Here is a 23,179-nt window from a genome sequence, read left to right on the forward strand (position 1 = left end):
TTCAATTTACTCATAGTAATATGACTTCATTACTTGTTTTAATGTTAGGACTCTATTCTTTTAACTAAACAACTTTTCTATCATAATCTGACGTTCCCCTCCCATTTCTCCCATTCTTGTTGCTAGGCAGAATTCATGGGACTCAATCACTGCCTCATAGGCAAATGAAAAAGTTAAAATTTGAAAATTCAGTCAGTATTAATAATAAAATGCATTATGTATTGTCAAAGTAGAACACTTGATCATGACTTTATTATTTCACCTTGGAGACTTTATTCTTCTTCTTCACAACTTTTCTGTCATACAGTAATTTGACTCCCCATCCCCCACACTTCTTTCCCCTTTCTGTTGCTAGGCAGAATTAATGGGGCTTGACCACAACTGCCCCTTTGGCAAATGAACAAGTTAGAATTTGAAAATTCAGCCACTGCTCTGTATTACATATAAAATGCATACTGTATTATGAACAGAAAGAAAAAAAGACATCTAGTGGAACACTAGCACTCTGCCCCTAATATTGTGATATCTTGATTTTTCCTTCAAAATTTTACTTTTCCCCCACTCATTTCCCTTTCCTGTTGCTAGGCAGCATTTGTGGAGCTCGGTCATAACTCCCCAAAGGGGAAAAAAATGGAATCGATTTTTTTTTTTTTTATCTGAAAACAGCTTTTTTATACGCTTATTTCATATAAGGATATTAAAAGATTTAAAAACCGTAATCGTAATTAAACGTATTCATGGCTCTTCCTGGCAGGCGTGATCGCGGTGATCATCTTCGTGACGCTGGCCGGCCTGGCCGTGGTCGCCAAATTTGTGTACCGGCGGAAGGAAACGTACCAGAACCAGGAAGTGAAAGGCAGCCAGCAGGAGGAAAGCCAAGACTTACCCTTCGAATGCCAGACAGACTCCCACAATGCCTTGGGGCAGAGCCCAAAAGAGTACTTCATCTGAGCGCGAGGGAAGGCAATCGGACATGCTTGGTCACACTTATAAATAGTTGTACACATGTAAATATTCAACAATGTCAATGTGTCTTTGTACGATATTCTGGACAATTTTGAAATGATCTTTCAGTTTTTCAAATGGAGAATGGTGAGGAAACATCACATGAGCCGGATGATTCCAGCATGTCCACAAGTACATGGGTATCGCAGGGTGTAAGGTACATGCCAAAGCAACCGCTAACAGGTAACTGTAAGGCCGATTTAGCCAATCAAACCTGAAGAAAGTCGCGTGGAAAATGCACAAAAGGATAAAGGATCTGGATAAAGGTGCGCAAGCAGAAATGTTATTGATCAATTATTGCGATAAATAGCGGTGATTCCTCTCAACACATTTCAATACATTTAAAGAACAAAATCTGCATTTTGTTATGGGCATTTTGTTCCCCCAATTTGGGAGACAAAGATCAAATGTCAATCTGGATAAAAGTGCACATACAGAAATGCATTTTATCAATTATTGCGATGAATAGCAGCGATACTGCTCGACAAATTCCAACGCTTTCAAAAAACAAAATGCACGTTTCAGCCTGGGGGTGTGCGCTATTAGTTTTCTCAAATGTGAGCTTTTTCACAAAACTTCTTTTTGCTCAAGATCAAATGTCAGATCATGTCATACGTGGAAAAGACAGAATCTGAATAAAGGTGCACGTACACAAATGTACAATAACAATACAATACAGTATAAGCATTTGTTTCTAAGTCATGTGCTATTATTCTTCCTAAACGTGAGCTTTCTCCCTTAAACTTCTTTTGGATTGATATCAAATGTCAGATCATGTTGTACTGCATGTGGAAAAGACATAATCACAGCAGTGGTGTATGGAGGAAAATGCGGTTTTCACATATCAACTGGTAGTGAATTTGAATAAATTGACCTGAATAGAACACGGAATGTGCTCTTTACAAAACAATACAAAAATAGAGGGCATCAAGCCACCTTTCAAACGCCCCCTTCAGTTTTTGTACAATTTTCCATTGGATTTAGGACAGGATCTCAATGAAGGTACACATACAGAAATTGCACTCAATAGAAGCGCTACCAACAGACACAGTCAAAAATGTGCATTTTATTCTGGGCGTATGTGCTATTATTTTTCTAACAAACGAGAGTTTTCTCAAACATTTTCTTTTGACTGAAATCAAAATGAAATGAGTGAAAAACAACAGTGATGTCCTGGGCTCACCGAAAGATCTAATTCCGATCAGAATGCTCCGATGCGGTCGTCACCTACACTGTCATCTAGAGGGGTGGAAGAATTCTTTGTATTTTTGTAAGTCTCTGAATTAGAGGAATGTATTTGTGGTGTTCAAACACAAAAGCCGACAATCGCCATTGAGACAAAAATAGAGCCACGCCTACTAGCAGACTGCTTATCATGGCATTGTTCGATGTTGCATTTCCTAACCCTGCAAAACCAAACAACTCCTACTGTATGTAAAACCCGTTGAAAATAAAGGTTTTATTGCAGAAACCGATAAGCTCCATTTCACTGCACCCGAACCCATCATCTCATTTCTCATCCGTCACGAGCCTGTACGTACAGTATTGACGTCATCACGTTCATCCTTAAACATGTCTGCGGCCGTTAATTCTCGTTATCTCGCTGCGACTATAGCTTTGATTGTGCTTGAACGTGAGCGTAAAATCTAACTTTCAACTTTATTGCCTAATTGTATGAAATGGTACGAGAGAGATGATGTCATGAAACTTATTAGTGAGCTAGTGATCAGGTCCGCAGAGTCTACAAGGAAGCCTTCGCCAATGTTGGTCGCAATCAAGTGAGTCGACGGGATCTTGAGGGTAGCAGCAATGAAGAAGATTGTTGTAAAAATGTCTTTACAAAGTGTTTTGACAGACAGAATAGTATACATGAAACACAATACATTACCAATTGCTCATACTGTATAGCTTATGAAACTAACGGGAAACAAAAACGATGGCATTGGCACGATCAGCAATCAATGTGACTTGTCTTCCCCTTTGAAGGGTTAGGGTTAAAGGTTCATTTAAGGTAGGGGTTAGTAGGGGTTAAGGGTTAGTTCAAGAAACTAATTATTGTACACTAACCTGTTTTTAATTTTTATTCATAAAGCATAATACTTACCATTTCAGTGTCATTTTATAGTCATGTGAAAATTTTGGACTTGTCTGTTCATTCATTCATCTTCCGTTCCGCTTCTCCTCACTCGGGTCACGGGTGTGCTGGAGCCTATCCCAGCTATCTTCGGGCGAGAGGTGGGGTACACCCTCAACTGGTCGCCAGCCAATCGCAGGGCACATAGAAACCAACAACCACTCGCACTTACATTCACACCTACGGGCAATTTAGAGTGTTCAATGAATGCATGTTTTGGGGATGTGGGAGGAAACCGGAGTTCTGAGAGAAAACCCACGCAGGCACGGGGAGAACATGCAAACTCCACACAGACAGGGCCGGGATTTGAACCCCGGTCCTCAGAACTGTGAGGCGGACGTGTTAACCAGTCGCCCTCACCGTGCCGTCGACTTGTCTGTTTTTAAAGAAAATTATTTTCTTGGAGTTGTCGGGTTTTGCAATGAAATTACATCAAAGACCTATTTGAAAGACTTAGAATACCTTAAATAAAAATGATCTTTAACCTGGATCCAGGAATTAAATTTTTTTTTTTTTTCTAAATTCACAGAACATGGAGATGTCTGCTTTTGCATTTGATCTCTTCATATTCACGTTTCATTGTTCAGTGGTTTCCGATGCAATCAAAAAAACAAGTGTGTTTCATTCCAGGTGTGCGGGCTATTATTTTCCTCAAACTTTTAAACATTTTTGATGCAGATCAAATAAAAATCAAATGGAATACTGTAACCAAAACAAAAACAAAAAAAAGCTCAAAATCCTAACCTGATTCCAACCTCCATGAATCACGATGTACCCTGTAAGCTAACAAACAAAAATAAGACACTGCACAATTTTTTCTTCCACTCATGTTGCCTTGTCGGAGGTCTACACTCGACTGAGTGACATTCAAGCTATGCGCTGAAAGACATCCAAATGTGGACTGAAGGAGGTTGATGACTCACTTCGTTCTTGTTGGCCTACTGAATTATTAATCCTGTCAAGGTTGCCAATGTGAGACAGGAAATCCAAAACACATCTGTGAAACGTCTTTATTTCCTCAACAGAGGGCTTTTTGCTTTTTTGTAGTTTTTATTTGATGTTTCTCCCGCCTGCTGCGAGCGTGTGGCACTTCGCTAAAAGTCCTCGGAGAGCTTTTGAAGCTTTGAAGCATCTCCAAAGAAGGCTGGCAGCGGCGGCGCTTGTTTTCGAAGAGCTCCTTTTGACGGCGACGAGAGCGACGTCTCAGGCACTCATGGATGTAATGAAGACACGTCGCGATGGAGCGAAGCCATCCTGATAGACGGCGCGGCAGCTGTTTGTCAAACAGACGGCAAGCATTTTAATGAGGAAACTATCAACAACTTCAAGGTGCATCTCTGCATTTCTTGTCTGTGTAGAACTTTTTTCCTTTTCTGCTGTTTTGATTTTTCTGCAAAAAGGTAGAAAATAATCATAAGTGCTGGCCTGGCAGAAGGTCGGTTCAGGAAAGGGAAATAAAATGAAATGGACAAACATATTGGGACAAAGATCTTGTCCACCAAGTCCTCATTTTGTGTCACTTTTCTCAATCTGTAGGTGTCCCCATACTGTTGTCCAAACTCTTCATTTTATTTTAACTTGCTTGAGGTGTTCAAACTCCACATATTGTCTCCTTTTTCACTTCCCATCGCTGTCCCAATGCTTTTGTCCTCATTTTCTTTGACTTCCTGCAGGTGTCCCATTTATCAAAAGTCCTGGAGGTGTCCCCAAACGTTTGTCACAATTCCACATTTTCTTCACTTTTTCACTTCTTGCAGGTGTCCCAATGCTTCTGTCCAACTTCCTCTAAGTGTCCCGATACGTTAGTCCAAACTGCACATCTTCTCCACTTTATCATTTTTCATAGATGTCTGAAATTGTAAAAATAATGTCCCAAAATATTTGAAGCGTATTTTCTTTTTGTTTGTTGACACACTGTTTGATGATATTAAAAGATGTTTTATAAATAATCACGTAACACCTTTTCCTTTATTGCCACTTAGCGATCAGCATTCACATTGGCGGGAATATAAACATTATCGCTTATCGTGAATAATAGCAGGTCTACCGTTTGTTTGTTTGTTTGTTTGTTTGTTTCCAACGCAATCAGAGAACAAAATGTGTGTTTGATTCTGTCTTTGTGTGCTATTAATTTAGAAAATACTTTTTCATGATTAAAAATAATTGTATCACGGCATCACCAAAAGATCAAATGTTTGAATTTATTCACATTCATGCCGATATAAACACCTTTACTTGATGTCTTGAATCATTTTGGTGCTCCCGCACGATGCATTCAAACACAATCAAACAATTTAATTTTATTAGCATATTTTAAAAAATAATAATTTTGACACCACCCAAAAATCGAACAGAATGTTCAGCATTCACAATCTTTGCTGATATGAAAATCTTATTTGGTTATCGCGTTTAATAGCTGTGCTAGCGTTCGATGGATTCAATGCAATCGAAGAAATCTTAATAGAATTTTTAAAACATGATTTTGTTAAAAAAATTTAAAATTCTGTCCTGGCGTCACTCAAAAAAATCTAACAGCGCTTTCACCATTCACCTTAATGCAAATATGAGCTTGTTATCATTTATCGCTATTAATATCATCGCTACCGTTTAACTGATTCCAATGCAATCACAGAACCAAACGACATCCTATGTCCAATCTTCTTTGCATCATCACTTCTAATGCATATAGCCACCTGGGGGGGCATATAGGCATTGTATCAAGGGGCATCATCTCTCAGCATTCCCCTATAATTTCGTGCTTTTTCTGCCACGTAAACAGTTGGTGCATCGACGCTACAGAAGCAGCAGTGCCGTGAACAGAACGAGATGCCCCCGCGGGCCTGCTGAGTGCCACTCTCATCTTGCATGTCGCCTTTAATCCCATGCTTCCATTTGCACAGTGGGAGGGTGGGGGTATGAGGAGGAGGAGGTGGGCGGACCCCTTCGTCAGCTCCGTGAGGCTTGAAAGCGAAATGAGAGAGAGCGCGGCTCGGGTAAAGATAGCATCTGCTATTACAGCAAGAGAGAAATTTTGCTAATTAATTGATTATCCTGGAATGACGACTGGGTAATGGACCGATTCGTGACTACTTTGAAAACTAACGTCAGCTGTTTTTGACTGGAACCATGCAATCTCAAATGATTGTTTTGTGGTAAGGTTTAGTGTTTAGTTAGGGTCAGGGTTTGCGTAAGGACCACAGCCACAAGGGGGGGCACAAGCCAGTGCAAACTGTAGGCCAGTCCCAATGTGTTTTTGAGTGTTGATCCAAAGAATTCCATACCGGATCGGTCATGGCACAGGTTAACAGCATCTGCCACTGGTACCTTTAACCAATAGGACGCCTGTAAAAGTTCAGCTACTGTGGGTCGAAGACAAAGCAGAGGTGGGAAGCGGGTTTTTAGGTAGAAAGAGAAGAGGAAAGCACAGAACCCACAAGTGGGGACTTTGAATGTCGGGGCTATGACAGGAAAAGCTAGGGAGTTGGTTGACATGATGATAAAGAGAAAGGGAGCTATACTAGATTTCGTGTGACCAGGAGAGTAGGTGGAAAGGCAGTAAGGCTAGAAGCTTAGGAGCAGGGTTCAAATTATTTTACCATGGTGTAGATGGGAAGAGAAATGTAGTAGAGGTTATTTTAAAGGAAGAGTTAGTTAAGAATGTCTTGGAGGTGAAAATAATGTCAGATCGAGTGATGATGCTGAAACTTGAAATTGAGAGTGTAATGTTTGATGTAATTAGTAGTTATGCCCCACAGGTAGGATGTGAACCAGAGGTGAAAGAGAAGTTCTGGAAAGAGCTAGACAAAGTAATTAAGAGCATTCCAGGCAGAGAGAGAGTTGTGATTGATGCAGATTGTAATGGACATGTTGATGAAGGAAACAGGTGATGAAGTATGACATGGTGGTGTATAAGATGAGTCTGGTGGTGGAGAGGAAGATTAAGAAGACAAAGGCAGAGGAGAGAACCATGTGGTGGAAGCTGAGAAAGGAAGAGTTTGGTGCAGCTTTTGAAGAAGAGGTGAAACAGGCTCTCGGGGTGCAAGAGGAGCTTCCAGAAGACTGGACCACTAGAGCCAAGGTGATCAGAGAGACAGGCAGGAGAGTACTTAGTGTGTCTTCTGGTAGGAAAGGGGAGAAGAAGACTTGCTGGTGGAACCTTAAAGTACAGGAAAGCATTCAAAGAGAGGCTAGCTAATAAGAAGTGGGACAATAATACACACAAATGTGACCTAGGGCAAAGGTAGATACGGCAAAGACCAATCGAGGTAAATGATGACATGTATAACAGATTGGACAGTAAAGAAGGAGAGAAAGATGTATACAGGTTGGCCAGACAGAGGGATAAAGATGTGATGGATGTGCAGCAGGTTAGGGTAATAAAGGATTGATATGGAAATGTGTTGACTGGTGCCAGTAGTGTGCTTATTGATGGAAAGAATACTTTGAGGAGCTGATGAATGAGGAAAAGGAGAGAGGAGGAAGAAGTAGAAGAGAGGTGTGGCGGACCAGGAAGTAGCAATGATTAGTAAGAATACATCTGATGAGCCACACAATGAAGTTATGGGAAAGAGTAGTGGAGGCTAGACTCAAGACAGATGTGAGTATTTGTGAGCAACAGTATGGTTTCATGCCTAGGAAGAGTACCACAGATGTATTATTTGCCGTGAGAGTGTTGATGGAGAAGTACAGAGAAGGTCAGAAGGAGCTGCAGTTAGTCTTTGTAGATCTAGAGAAAGCCTATGACAGAGTACCTGGAGAGGAACTGTGGTACTGCATGTGGACGTCTGGAGTGGCAGACAAGTATGTTAGAATAGTGCAGTGGTGATGGATAGGCTGACAGATGAGGCTAGACTGGAATCCCCATGGACCATGAAGTTCGCAGATGACATTGTGATCTGCAGTGAAAGCAGGGAACCAGCGGATGAACATTTAGATAGGTGGAGTCATGTGCTGGAAAGGAGAGGAATCAAGACTAGCCGAAGTAAGACAGAATATAGAGTATGTGCATATATGAGAGGGGTGGAGGGGGGAGAGTGAGGCTACAGGGAGAGGAGATAGTGAGGGTAGAGGACTTCAAATACTTGGGGTCAACAGTCCAGAGCAATGGTGAGTGTGGTCAGGAAGTGAAGAAACGGGTCCAAGCAGGTTGGAACGGGTGGAGGAAGGTGTGTTATGTGACAGAAGAGTCTCTGCTAGGATGAAGGGCAAAGTTTATAAAACAGTGGTGAGGCCAGCCAAGATGTACGGATTAGAGACAGTGGCACTAAAGAGGACAGAACAGGAAGCAGAGCTCAAAGTGGTGGAAATGAAGATGTTGGGCTTCTCTCCATGAGTGACCAGGTTGGAAAGTATTTGAAATGAGCTCATCAGATGGACGAGCAAGGTTAGATGTTTTGGAGACCGCATGGATTTAGGAACCCGCCCCTTGAGACAGCTTTCTTTCTTTGACCACTTGGCTATATCTTTCTGTAGTATGTGTATTGATTGGATCATTTGCATGTAAGAAGGTTAAAAATCCAGCTTTGACACCTTCTCTTGGCCAGACCTGTCTCCAAGTTAAATTGTCTAACCCATCCAAAAAGACAATAAACTGCGCAAGTAACTAGTATTAGTAGTATTTGTTTCAGGTATTCTCTATCCATTCATCCATCCATTTCCCATACCACACCTACGGGCAATTTAGAGTGTTCAATCAACCTCCCATGCATGTTGGAATGTGGAAGGAAACCGGAATACGCGGAGAAAACCCACGCAGGCACGGGGAGAACATGCAAACACCACACAGGGGAGGCTGGATTTGAACCCGGGACCTCAGAACTGTGAGGCAGATGTGCTAACCAGTCATCCACCATGTTATCCATTCTTGATCTTAAGTCATTTTTTCCTCAAAAGTGGGTTGAGGGTCACGTTAACGGTACAGTTAGGGTTTGGGTTATGGCAGTAGTAGACTTGGGGTTTGGGTTTAGGTAAGGGTTAATTTAGGGTGGCTGTAATGGTTGGGTTAAGTTTGCATTCGAGTATTGGTAAAGTTAGGGTTTGGCGTACAAGTCATCATAGTGTTATGGTTTTAGGTAAGGATTAGGATTAGGGTTTTGTTACGATTAAGGGTTATTATAGGGTTAGAGTATAGAGTAATGGTAGGGTTTGAATGACCACTGGGGTTAGGATAAGGCTAATGTAGGTTTTGGGTAATTGTAGAGTAAGGATATGTTACATCAATGGTAGGGTTAGGGTTGAACCACTGGGTGGGTTAGAGTCATGGTAGCATTACGTTATTGGTAACGGAACTGGTTATGGTAAAGCTAGGTTTATGGTAGAGTTAAGGTAATGGTTGGGATAGGGTAACTGGTAGGGTTGGGATTTGGTTCAAGGTAGGGTTAGAACAGCGTTGGGTTTGGGGTTCAAGTAATGGAAGTGTTTGGGTTAGTGTTGGGCTAATTCTAAGGTTAAATTAGGGTTAAATATATTCTAGAAGTTATCATTTATTTGCTTAGCTTGCATTAGTATTATGGACGATTTTAGATGTCTCGCCTTCAAAAAGATGACTCAGCATCATCCGATGGAAGGGCGCCTGGACCAAGGACGTGATCGGAAGTGGTCGGGGACGTGAGACCCTTTACGGGACTGGTCTTCGTTCTCCTCAACTGGGATCTGAAGGTTGACGACAATCCACAGGATTGAAGACGACTGGTGAGTTAAATTTTAAAAAAATTTTTAGGAAAAAGGACGGCGGAGTCCACAAATTCCGCGAGGACGGCGGAGTCCTGTACGTACTTAAATTCCGTGTTTAATAAACCCTGTGAATACTAGTTAATGGCGGGTGAAATAAAGAAACTAGGAAAGTTTCGTGGCGTCGTAGTTAAATTCCGTATAGGACGGCGGAGTCCTCGAATGAGCTGTTGACAGACGTAGTTAAATTCCGTATAGGACGGCGGAGTCCTCTGACGAGCCAGTGTGAATGATAACTGTTTGAATGAGAGTGTAAATGGGAAATGGGAAACCACTAGGTTTTTCATTCCATACCAAAACAGTGGGAAAGTAAACGGTGGACTTTTGTTGATGCAAAGGCAAGAATTCTCCACTCGAAAGAGTTGAAGTGAGAATTACCACAGAAAGTAAATTTGAATCACCGTCCTACTGAAAAGAAACAGTGTTCTAGACTACCCTAGGTAGTATTACACTGAACCAAATTCTTTCAAATGGGGAAAGGAAGTAGTAAAATAAAAAACAGGAATACACTGCAGTGTAAAGGTTGGAGGTTCATTAAATTAAATTTAAAAGAAAAAAAAACAGGATCCTGATAAAATTTAATATTTAGAGACAGGGATAACCGAACACGGCTTTAATGGTTGGTTAAATACACAAAAAATAGCCGCGTTGCAGGAATCAAATTATATAAAAAATAAAAGACAAACCACCGTTAAACGTGGGAAAGGCCCTGTTGTCTGCAGCCTTGCAGCTTATCACAAAAATAAAAGATAAAAAAGAATGTGATGAGCTGCAGTAATACAGAGAGCAGCATGCGTACCAAACCCACGCACATTGTTAAATCCATTAAGACCAGACGCTACTGTGTTTACAGTAGTGGACATAAGTAATGCATTCTTTTCAGTACCAATAGAAAATAAGAGTCAATTTTGGTTTGCATTCACATTTGAGAAAAAAAAAAATATATATACATTTACTAGATTACCGCAAGGTTACTGTGAAAGTCCAACTATTTATTCACAAGTTATGACAACACGCATGTCTTCTGGCATCTACAGATGGAGAGACATGCAAAGATTCATTGAACTTACTGCATCATCTAACAGAAGAGGGACATAAAGTTAACAAAAATAAATTGCAATGATGTAAAAGACAAGTCAAATATCTAGGCCATAATTTAAGTATAGGAGGAAAGACTATATTAGAAGACAGGAAAGCTATAGTCTTAAGAAATCCTAAACCACAGACGAAGAAACATATAATAATCATTTTTAGGTCTGACAAATTATTGTAGAGCATGGATTCCAAACTATGCAGAAATTGTTGCACCATTGTCAAAATTAATGTATGAAAACAACCTTAAAATTACATCACCTGTTTAATGGAGTACAGAGGCAGAAAAGGCCTTCTGTGACATTAAACAACATTTGGTGTCCAGTGCTGCGCTAGGCCTTCCAAATTTAATGATAAAACATTCATTCAAATGGTAGATTGTAAAAGCTATTGCATGACCTCCGTACTTACACAACAATACGGTGATAAGCTAAGACCAATAGCTTATTTTTCAACTAAATTGGACAACGTAACGTTTGCATTACTACGTTGTGTCAGAGAATTTGTGGCAGCCTTGACGGCAGTAGAGAGCAGTTCACATACAGTGTCTGCTCTCCTATTGCAAACCAATATGGCGTTTTTATCACCTGCAAGACATTTATCTTGCATTGCCATCTTGCTGTCACAACCACATTTGACTGTTGAGCGATGCACAACCTTAAATCCAGCCACACTAATACGCTTACTTAATGAAGGCACGCAGCATGATAGGGAATTGGCTGAACAAGCTGCTGAATTAGTAGCATTAACAGAGGCATGCAAACTAATGATAAAGATGGTACAATCTATACTGATAGCCAATATGAGTATTCCACAACAAAAACGCAATTATTGAGAAAAACAAAGTGCAAAACTACAAAATGAAATTTACATTAGCACAGGAAAAAAAAAAAAAAAAAAAAAAAAACTATTCAAATGGGCTGCTATATTGAGCCATGCTGTGTCACATGTCTCAACCGGAGGGATGGTGGCACAGATAGATTGACACTTTACAGCCCTAAAAAAAAAGCAGAAAGAAACACGTGGGTTCATTTAACACACTGTAAAAGAGTCATTTCAGCTGAGTACTCAAATAGGGAAGGTGAGCAAAAGTCTGATAACGGAGCGGGAGCAGATGTGGAGATGCTGAAAACTCTTGCTGGTCAGTGAAGAAAAAAGTCACCAACCCGTTTAGTGAGAACTCAGCAGAATGGCACACCCACGTTGGTTACGAGATTCGATAAGTTGTTACGTAGCAACTTTGGCTACTATGTTGTTGGTTTTGTTTATGTGGTACATGGGACGTCCCACCCTAAATGATACAACCAATTTTTTAGATAGAAAATCACCTACCAACTGGACCAATATGATGAACCCAATAATAAAAAATGTTGAATCATTAACTCGTATCAAAAGGAGTACAGCTGATGATCAAAATTGTGGGCATGGCCTCCAAATGCGGCAAAACGGTTTAATATTTTGTGCCCCCCAAAATCAAGCTGCTTTAATTATAATTCCATATGCGGCTCTCACCAATGATGCTCAAGAGAATGGGCAGAATTGGGGATTTGGATATGACTGGTATGCAACTATAGGCTTTGGATGGGAACACCTCATTGGTGAAACAGGTTATGATTGGTCCAGTTGGTCAAAAAGAACAGCAAAAGAACATAGAAAGAAGTTTAACCTAAGCAAAACGGCCCATAGTTTAATATTGAAATACGAATCAAGTCACCCAATGTGTTTGATAGTGAGCTTGTGGGCATATTCTGGTGGAAAAGATCCCCACTTCCAAGTAGTATTGTGTTATAGGAACCGTGTTAAACCAAAAATGCCATTGAAAACTTCAAAGAAAGGTGGACAAATTTTAATGGTTAACAACATAACTACTGATGATTGGTTCCTTGTTGTCACAGGAGTTTCAGGACAAAATAACAATTGGTTACTATTGATGGAACAAGCAGCAAATGTAGCGAGAAAAGATTGTGTAGTTTGCATGGGTCCCAGGCCTTTGTTGCGCATAGTTCCGGCATAATTATCACAAGATTGTATTATTCCATTTGCACACTGATTGAGGAGCATCTGCAACATTTGCACAACCATTGTCCCAGATTATCGCACTACTCGTCACTTTAAACCGCATACACTCCTTGAAGTCTCAGCGCCCTTTGCACAATGGTCATTGCACCGGACTATTGCGATATTAGTCATTCAAACTGCTGCTAGAGGACTGCATCTTTTTGCACAATTGTTTTTTGTCAATGTCTTTATGTCTCCAAAGTGTTCTGTAAATTGACTGTCTGTTGTACTAGAGCAGCTCCAACTACCGGAGACAAATTCCTTGTGTGTTTTGGACATACTTGACAAAAAAGAGATTTATCCTGGCAGAGGCAAAATTATCCAACATAAAACATACATCGACGCCATAGGTGTTCCTCGTGGGGTTCCTAATCAATACAAATTAGCTGACCAAGTTGCAGGAGGATTTGAATACTTCATATGCTGTTGGTGTACGATTAATAAAAATGTTGATGGGATAAACTACATCCACTTCAATGTACAGAGATTAGGAAATTGGACTCAGAGTGGGTTGGAAGCTGTGCACGAGCAGCTCAAGGACGTTCCAAGGCCGCATAGCTGTCGACATGCTCCTCGCAAGAGAGGGAGGTGTTTGCGGTATGTTTGGAGAACAAACAATACTGCTTCAGATGGCAGCTTGACCAGAGCCATCGATGGTCTACGGACCCTCAATCAACACTCCTTGTGGAACAGCTGAATGGACGTTTTTGGTAAATATAAAACCCTAATTTCACCAATATTGATATCAATTGCTGTTTTTGCAGCCATTCTGACATTGTGTGGATGTTGTTGTATCCCATGCATTCGGGCATTAATCAGTAAATTAATCACCACAGCCATAACCCACATGAAGAACCGTAGGGAGCTGATGTATCCATTACTGTATGATGATAATGATGATTTTGCTTTAACTGATTTGTTTCCTGATGCAGATGATTACGATGTTTAAACTACAACATTCATGTATGACAAGTTTACTCTGAGTGTAAATGTATTTGTTTCATAAAAATGATTCTACAGTTAAAAATCGAAATGAAGTGACTGTAAGATGATATGAGAATTTGTGCAAATACATGATAAACAGGAGGGAAATGTTAAATATATTCTAGAAGTTATCATTTATTTGCTTAGCTTGCATTAGTATTATGGACGATTTTAGATGTCTCGCCTTCGAAAAGATGACTCAGCATCATCCGATGGAAGGGCGCCTGGACCAAGGACGTGATCGGATGTGGTCGGGGACGTGACAGGTGTTGGTCCAATGTTTTGTGTTGTGTCTTATTGTTTAGAACATTATGTCTGGGAAAAAAAACCCTATTTTCAAATAAATGCAGGAGCGACGGGAGAGATTGGTTAGAGCGTGTTGAGAGGCTGTGATCTGAACAATCTCCCATACGCCCTCCTCATGAGAAAAAGAAACCAGTGTCTTCATTCTTTTTGTGTCTATTTTTTATAATGTTGGGTAAGATAAATCCAACAAGTAGGGGTTAGGGTAATCCTAGGGTTTGAGTGGGAGTTGTTGTCAGGGTAAGGGTAGGGTTAGGGTTAGGATAGGGTTTGACTGGTAGGACTGAGGTTAGGAGTTGCATTTTTTTCAGTCAACACGAATGTGATGAAAGTCGAGTCAATGTTGACAACTCGCTGACATCACTGAGATCTTTTTCAGTGGAGTACTACTGTATAATAGCAGAGAAAAGAATATAAAAAGGAAAACTAAAAAAACCTCTCACTCACAGCTTGCCGCTGGGACAGCCAGATAACGTTTGCACAACTTGGCCAAACAGAGGAACCAGTCCTCATTCGAGGCCCACCACAGCAGCAGATTCTTCATGGTGGGAATTAGCAACATTTGAAAATAATCACAGAGCTCTTTGTGTGTGCTGGAATAATCCCCCACTCTCCTTCCACTTTAAAAGTGCGTGTCGGATTGTGTAACAAGTGGTTGAAACAGACAGCGAGGTGTGTTCCACAATGCAAGTTTTTATTCACAACTGCAGGCAACAACGCCCCTCCCGGTCTGATCAGCAACACTCGGACATCATCAACAAAAAGATCCTGAAGGCGCGGAAAAGTCAGGCCTTAAAAATAAATTGGTGAATAAATGAAATGATGAAAAACTGTTTAATGCGCTGTCTTTACAATTCTCTCAATTGCTATCTCCACAATTCATTACTACATAATTCTCAGTCTGTGCAGGTTTGCAGCAATTATCCTCAAACATGTATAATGTATTTAGAAATAAATCTCTGAATTAGAATATTGGTAAGGTTAGGGCTTGGGTAATGGTTAGGTCTACGATTAAGGTTCGGGTTTGAGGCATGTTTGGGTTAAATTCACTTTGGAGGGTCTTACTGCATATAGTCTCCAAAGGTATTCCCCAGTATTATGGATGAGGTCCACTTTTCTTTACTATTTATATAAACCGCTAATCCTAGTTTTTGTTAGCGCGCTATTTGATGACCAACGGCGTCAAAGTTAGCATCGAGTGACACTTATTGCTCCGCCCTGCAGAAGGAAAAGAAAATACATCTCCTCTCATAGCAGGCCTCCTCTAATGACAAAGCCCACCGTCCACCGTTTGTAATCTGAGCCTCTGCTGAGACGATTGGTGTAATTACGGCAATTTGTCCCATGCAGGACGGGCTGGCCCTGCAGGAGGTCATAAAAAAGTATTTCTTCATTTATGACTGAACTTGAGTGTCTTTGCTGTTCAGCGGACGTGGATTATGTTGGGGGGTGTGGGGGTTCAACATCACCCTGCGTGAGGTTTTTTTTTGCAGCTCTGGATGTCGTGAGTCTCATTTACGTTTGCCGTTTCTTTGCCTTGGTGGATAACTGCTGTCATGATTCCATGTGAAAACAATCGACATTTTGAAATGAGCATCACGTGTGGTGTGTTTGTTGCCATTTTTAAGATGGCGTCCATTGAACTGGAAGATAATCGGGGTGAGGGTTAGTAATGCTAGGGTTGGATTGCGCCTTTGGGTTTCAGTCATGGTTGGGTTAGGGTTTGAACAAGGGTTGGGTTTACCCAACTAATGCTGTCATTACCGTATGCCAAACCCTTATCTGAAACTTGACACTACAATTTCTGTATACCCAACACTTATACAAATGCTAAAACTGCCCCCCCCCCCAGAAAAAAAACTTAACCCGAAAATTGTTCAAACTGTAACCTTAATCATAGACCTAACCCTTACCCAAGCCCTAACCTTACCAAAAGTCCAATTCAACGATTTGTTTCAAAATACATTATACATGTTTCAGATAATTGCTGAAAATGTGCAAAGACTGAGAACTATGTATTACTCAATTGTGGAGATAGAGTGTTAAATGGATAGTCCGCTGGTATGGCCAATTTAGCGCGCCTTGTTGTTGGGCGTGAGCGTCTGTACATCACTGAGAGAAAGGTGGAAGTGCAAGGAGGGCAAAAAAAAATGTCATTTCTAATGTGACAGTCAGCATGTGGGCAGGGGTTTCAGGCTGGCGTGATCACTTTAGAGAGCCTCGTTGTTGACCTTGAGTGTGCACACGTCACGGAGAGGAAAGTGGAAGTTTGAGGAGGGTGGAAATTTAAAAAAAAGTCAGACTTGATAGTCAACGTGTAAACCAGGGCTTCAATTGATGCGGTGTGGAAAAGCCAAGCAATGACCCGGTGAGATATATTCCAGCCACTGGAGGCTTTAAGTAAACATTACGTATATATACGTGGTTATGTGTATGTATAAGAAAGAGGCTAGACAAAGTAGCATCCGTTTTTCCATATCGCAGTATTTGTGTTTGTTTGACAGTTGACAGGTGAGTTGGGTTGGTTACAGCACAATGAGTGAACGCACTAAATGGCATTTATGAGTGGATCGAATGGCTTGGTTTTTCATGATTTTGAAGCCTCATTGTATATCCATCCATCCATCCATTGTCTGTACCGCTTTAGCCTCGCGAGGGTCACGGGCGTGCTGGACCCTATCTCAGCTAACTTCGGGCGAGAGGCGGGGTACACCCTGAACTGCTTGCCAGCCCATCGCAGGGCACATATAAATAAACAACCATTCGTGCACACATTCACACCTACGGGCAATTTAGAGTCTTCAATCAACCTACCACGCATATTTTTGGGATGTGGGAGGAAACCGGAGTGCCCGGAGAAAACCCACGCAGGAACAGGGAGAACATGCAAACTCCACACAAGGGGGGCCGGGATTTCAACACCTGTCCTCAGAACTGTGAGGCAGATGCGCTAACCAGTGACTCACCGTGCCGCCCTCATTGTATATACTTGGCAAATTTTTTCAACAATTAAAATTTGGCAGGCTTTTTAACAACACGTGTGTGGTGTGTCAAATTTAGACAGCTTGTTTATTTTGACATCACAGGGATTTGTACTGACTTCCTAAACCTAAACCCTCATCTTTACCCTAACTCTAATCGCTACTTCCAAACTCTCACCCTTATTTTGACCCTAAACCTATCCCAATCTCCTATTTCCTAACCCTACAGTATCCCAACCATTACCCTAACCATTGCTTTACTCTAACTCTAACCCATAATCTTACTTTACCAAAACCCTAATCCTAAAGCTAATCCTTAACCCAAATCCAATCCCTATCCCTAAATCTTTATCCCCTACCATTAACCTAAACCTTAACACATGAAGGTTTAATGAAATTGTCTCAAGTAAGGAAATAACAGCGCACACTGTAACCAGCAAAAAAACTATGAAAACCAATTTTCCTGTCTAGCCATAAATGGGAAAATTAAATATTTGTTTTAAAAAAGGTGTGTCCTGGCTTGGTCATTCATCTTTTATTTCCCTGAGAAATCAATGCAGCTACTGCGACCATTTTATCTCCACAAAAACATACACTAAAACACATTCACATTCAGTGGAAGCTTTGTCAGAGCCACTCACGCTGTGCCAGTCGCTGCTGGTCTAATCCGGACATTCCGAATGTCACACCTCGACGACCCCATCGCGACGGCCGCACCTCTGAGGACCTTGTTTATTTTCCAAAGACAAAGGATTTTACAAATCCATCATTTTGGCATCCACATGTGCAGAAAAGTGTTCCAAAATTAGCATCAAAGAAAACAAAAATCACTATTAGTTTCCAAAAGCAGGTGCTTGTGCTAATGTTTGCATGCTAAGTTGCGATCAGACAATCGTATTTTAGAGAATGAAGCAGAATGTGGCTCATTGTCCAACAAGGTTTTTCTCATACACCGTGCTCCAAGTCATCAATTGTACATTTCATTAGCCTAATAGCATAATTGTCTAAGTCCTTTTTAACTTACGCTTAGCAAATGAATAAAAAATAACAATGTGCTTGCTAAAAATTGTATTTCTTATATTCCCAAAACGTTCAAATATGGCTTAGGCCACGATGCTGTTAGGCTAACAATTTGTCAGTTGGAATTTTTTTTTACAGCTCTTCACTTTTGCCTTATTTTGTTATCCAACAGCCTTTTTTTTTTATGGAATTAAATGGCTTTTTTTAACCTCAAAAGCACAACACACCACAATGACGTGAAATTTTTTCTTAAAAAGAAAAATGAAGAAATCACTTAAGTAATCATCACACATATTTAGTGAATTTTTTAAGTTTCAGTTTTATCGATGCTTGATTTTGATGATTTTACTTTCATTTGTATTACCTTTTTTTTTTTTTACTTTTGGTTGTTTTACTCTTATTTGTGATGGTGATTTTTTTTAAAACCTTTTTTTCTATAATTTTTCAAAACTTTAGACAATGGGTGAAGATTTTTTAATTTTACTTTCACCTGTGGTTTTAATTTGTAGTTTTAGTGTTTTAGTAGTTTTACTTTCATTTTTATTTTTAAGCATGCATCTATCTTGCCAGGTAGAAGACAGACAATATAACAACGTATATATTTTTTTTTATTCTCTGTGAAGAATGACTAATATTTACTTACTTACTGTCTCTGTGTACAGTATATCTGTATGTCTGTATCATACTCTGCCTCTAAGGCGGCCAAGGTGCAGGCACCAGAAGAAGCAACACAATGTCCATTGAATTGAAGCAAAAACTGTTTAACTTCCTTACATTCTATTTAATTATGGCATTATTGTGTATTTGCATAAAGTACAATATTATCAAGTATTATTATTCTTATTTAGAAAGACATTATATATATGTACATATTATATACATATTATATATATATATATATATATATATATATATATATATATATATATATATATATATATAGACATGTTGGATGTTACATTTATTTCAATAAGGAAAGATGATTTTAGATGTTTTGAGTTACGAGCTTGTCCACGGAATTAATTAAACTCGTATCTCAAGGTACCACTGTATTGGAAAATTAAAAAATGACTTAAATGATTTAAGATGACTGACAACTTGAATAAATGTTGTACTGCACTTTAGGAACATTTTAAAAACAGACATGTAAATGTATTTCAAAGTTAAATACAACTGAACTGTACTTTAAAAAATGGATCCATCCATTTTCCGTACCGATCATCCTCACTAAAGTCGCAGGCGTGCTGGAGCCTATCTCAGCTATCGTCGGGCGAGAGGCGGGCTACACCCTGAACTGGTTGCCAGCCAATGGCAGGGCACATATAAACAAACAACCATTTGCACTCACATTCACACCTACGGGCAATTTAGAGTATTAAATTAAGGTACCATGCATGTTTTCGGGATGTGGGTGGAAACCGGAGTACCCGGAGAACATGCAAACGCTACACAGGCGAGGCCGGATTTGAACCCCGGTCCTCAGAACTGTGAGGCAGTTGCGGTAACCAGTCGCACACCGTGCCGCCACTTACTTGAAAAGCAAAAAATTTACTGGATTTAAAAAACAAACAGACTGTATGCACAGCTGCAAGCATGTTTGATTGACACTTATGTTTGATGAGCCTTACCTGATCCAACATTAGGCTCCGACGTGAGCATTTTATCGGAATATTTCCAGCATCCGGGAGGTTTGATGACATGTTGGAGAGCTGTTATTACACAACATGTCTCAGCATGCTGGTGTTCTGCGATGCATTAAACATCAGGTAAAAATACATTAGTGCTTACCGGGCCTGCATGAATAATACATTTGCAAATGGATGTATTTAAAGCCAAGTGTGTGTTTGTGTGCGTGAGTGTGCGCGTGTGTGTGTGTGTGTGTGTGTGTTCAGATGCTGCTGACAGCGACACTCACTCAAACGAAGGAAAAGAAGATTTTGGGAAGCCACCCTCTCTGTGCACTTTTTAAAAAATATAACTATAAAATATGCCGGGTGGCGCCGCTTTTAATGGCATCCCTTTCAAGTGAAAAGTGCCAACAGGGGCAATAAAACGTGTGCTGAGAGGGAAGCTGCCGGGTAGATTTGGAGCAAAGAAGAGGATTTGCACAACTTTAATCGACTGCTAATCCTTAATAGAGGTGACGTATAACATCGTGGCGTTCGCTTCCTAAATAGTTATGGTTGCCAGGCAACCGGAATGAGGAGACAGGTCGTAATCGGAAAGATAGAAAGTCTTGTGGTGATTATTTATTTATTAATTGACTTATGCGGCACGGTGGAAGACTGGTTAGAGCGTCTGCGTCACAGTTCTGAGGACCGGGGTTCAATCCCCGGCCCCGCCTGTGTAGAGTTTGCATGTTCTCCCCGTGCCTGCGTGGGTTTTCTCCGGGCACTCCGGTTTCCTCCCACATCGCAAAAACATGCGTGGTAGGTTAATTGACGACTCTAAATTGCCCGTAGGTGTGAATGTGTGTGGGAATGGTTGTTTGTCTATGTGTGCCCTGCGATTGGCTGGCAACTACTTCAGGGTGTACCCCGCCTCCTGCCCGATGATAGCTGGGATGGGCTCTGGCACTTCCGCGACCCTTGTGAGAATAAGCGCCTCAGAAAATGGATGGATGGATGGACTTCCTTGTTTGTTCATTTATTTTGTCCGGAGAAGGGGTTTTTCTTTTGTTCTATTTATACAGATGAGGTTTTTTTTTAATTTAGTTTGATTTTTCTGTTTTTGTTTACGTGAGTAAATCAAGGGTCTTTATTTTTCTTTGTACTTCTATTTGTATTTTTACGAGTAGTTTATGATTTCACAATTCTTTTTTTTTTTATTGTTTATTTTGTTTATTTTATTGTTTTTTTTGTTTTAACTTTATGGGTGAGAGTTTTTGGTTTTATTTTTTATGGGTGAGCAGGTGTTTTTGGCATTTTATTTATTACTCTTGTTTTCATTAGTTATTGTTGCTGTTGGTGGTGTATTTTTGGGATTTCACTTTTAATTTTTAGTTTTAAGGAAAACGGTTTTATATATTTATACATTGTCTTTATACGGTATTTACTTTTATTTGTATTTCCAATTTTACTGAGGCGGCACGGTGACCGACTGGTTAGCACATCTGCCTCACAAAACTGAGGACCGGGGTTCAAATCCAGCCTCCCCTGTGTGGAGTTTGCATGTTCTCCCCGTGCCTGCGTGGGTTTACTCCGGACACTCCGGTTCCCTCCCAAATCCCAAAAACATGCGTGGTAGGTTGATTGAAGGCTCTAAATTGCCCGTAGGTGTGGATGTGAGTCCGAATGGTTGTTTGTTTCTATGTGCCCTGTGATTAGCTGGCGACCAGTTCACCGTGTACCCCGCCTCTCGCCCAAAGAAAGCTGGGGTAGGGTCCAGCATGCCCACGACCCGTGTGAGGATAAGTGGTACAGAAAATGGGTGGATGGTTTTATGTTTGGATAAGAGTTTTTTAAATTTTTCACTCTTTGTTATATTGCAGCCATTTGCTAAAATCATTTTTTCCCCTCATGAATGTACACACAGCACCTCATATTAACAGAAACAAAACTCAATTGTTGACATTTTTGCAGATTTATTAAAAAAGAAAAACTGAAATATCACACAGTCCTATGTATTCAGACCCTTTGCTCAGTGTTTAGTAGAAGCACCCTTTTGAGCTAATACAGCCATGAGTCTTTTTGGAAATGATGCAACAGGTTTTTCACACCTGGATTTGGGCATCCTCTACCATTCCTCCTTGCAGATCCTCTCCAGTTCTGTCAGGTTGGACGGTGAGCGTTGGTGGACAGCCATTTTCAGGTCTCTCCAGAGATGCTCAATTGGGTTTAAGTCAGGGCTCTGTCTGTGACATTCAAGAACAGTCACGGAGTTGTTCTGAAGCCACTCCTTCGTTTTTGTAGCTGTGTGCTTAGGGTCATTGTCTTGTTGGAAGGTGAACCTTCGGCCCAGTTTGAGGTCCTGAGCACTCTGGAGAAGTTTTCGTCCAGGATATCCCTGTACTTGGCCGCATTCATCTTTCCTTCGATTGCAACCGGTCGTCCTGTCCCTGCAGCTGAAAAACTCCCACACAGCATGATGCTGCCACCACCATGCTTCATTATTGGGACTGTATTGGACAGGTGATGAGCAGTGCCGGGTTTTCTCCACACATACATCTTAGAATTAAGGCCAAAAAATTCTATCTTGGTCTCATCAGACCAGAGAATCTTATTTCTCACTATCTTGGAGTCCTTCAGGTGTTTTTGAGCAAACTCCCTGCAGGCTTTCATGTGTCTTGCATGTGGCTTCCGTCGGGCCACTCTGCCATAAATCCCCGACTGGTTGGACGGCTGCAGTGATGGTTGACTTTCTAGAACTTTCGGCCATCTCCCGAGTGCATCTTTGGTGCTCAGCCACAGCGATCCTCGGGTTCTTCTTTACCTCTCTCACCAAGGCTCTTCTCCCCCCGTTGCTCAGTTTGGCCGGACGGCCAACTCTAGGAAGGGTTCTGGTCGTCCCAAACGTCTTCCATTTAAGGATTATGGAGGCCACTGTGCTCTTAGGAACCTTAAGTGCAGCAGAATTTTTCTTGTAACGTTGGCCAGGTCTGTGCCTTGCCACAATTCTGTCTCTGAGCTCTTCAGGCAATTCATTTGACCTCATGATTCTCATTTGCTCTGACATGCACTGTGAGCAGTAAGGTCTTATATGGACAGGGGTGTGGCTTTCCTAATCAAGTCCAATCAGTATAATCAAACACAGCTGGACTCCAATGACGGTGTAGAACCATCTCAAGGATGATCAGAAGAAATAGTATTTCAGTTTTTCTTTTTAATAAATCTGCAAAAATGTCAACGATACCGTCGTTTTCTGTCGATATGGA

At 40.8% G+C, this 23,179-nt stretch overlaps 1 protein-coding gene across 2 annotated transcripts in view; it reads left to right on the top strand.

Moving 5' to 3' along the window:
- The window catches only part of LOC133489302 (contactin-associated protein-like 4), a 112,980-nt gene extending 107,892 nt beyond the window's left edge, over positions 1 to 5,088 (top strand). For both annotated transcript variants that reach the window (XM_061798242.1, XM_061798243.1), the window contains one exon: positions 755 to 5,088. In XM_061798242.1, coding sequence (XP_061654226.1) covers positions 755 to 951 — 197 coding nt within the window. In that variant the 3' untranslated portion in view covers positions 952 to 5,088. The remainder of the gene's footprint in view (positions 1 to 754) is intronic.
- Positions 5,089 to 23,179: the final 18,091 nt, after the last annotated feature.

The sequence above is a fragment of the Phyllopteryx taeniolatus genome, chromosome 14, assembly GCF_024500385.1.
Source record: "Phyllopteryx taeniolatus isolate TA_2022b chromosome 14, UOR_Ptae_1.2, whole genome shotgun sequence".
In the NCBI taxonomy this organism is placed as follows: domain Eukaryota; kingdom Metazoa; phylum Chordata; class Actinopteri; order Syngnathiformes; family Syngnathidae; genus Phyllopteryx; species Phyllopteryx taeniolatus.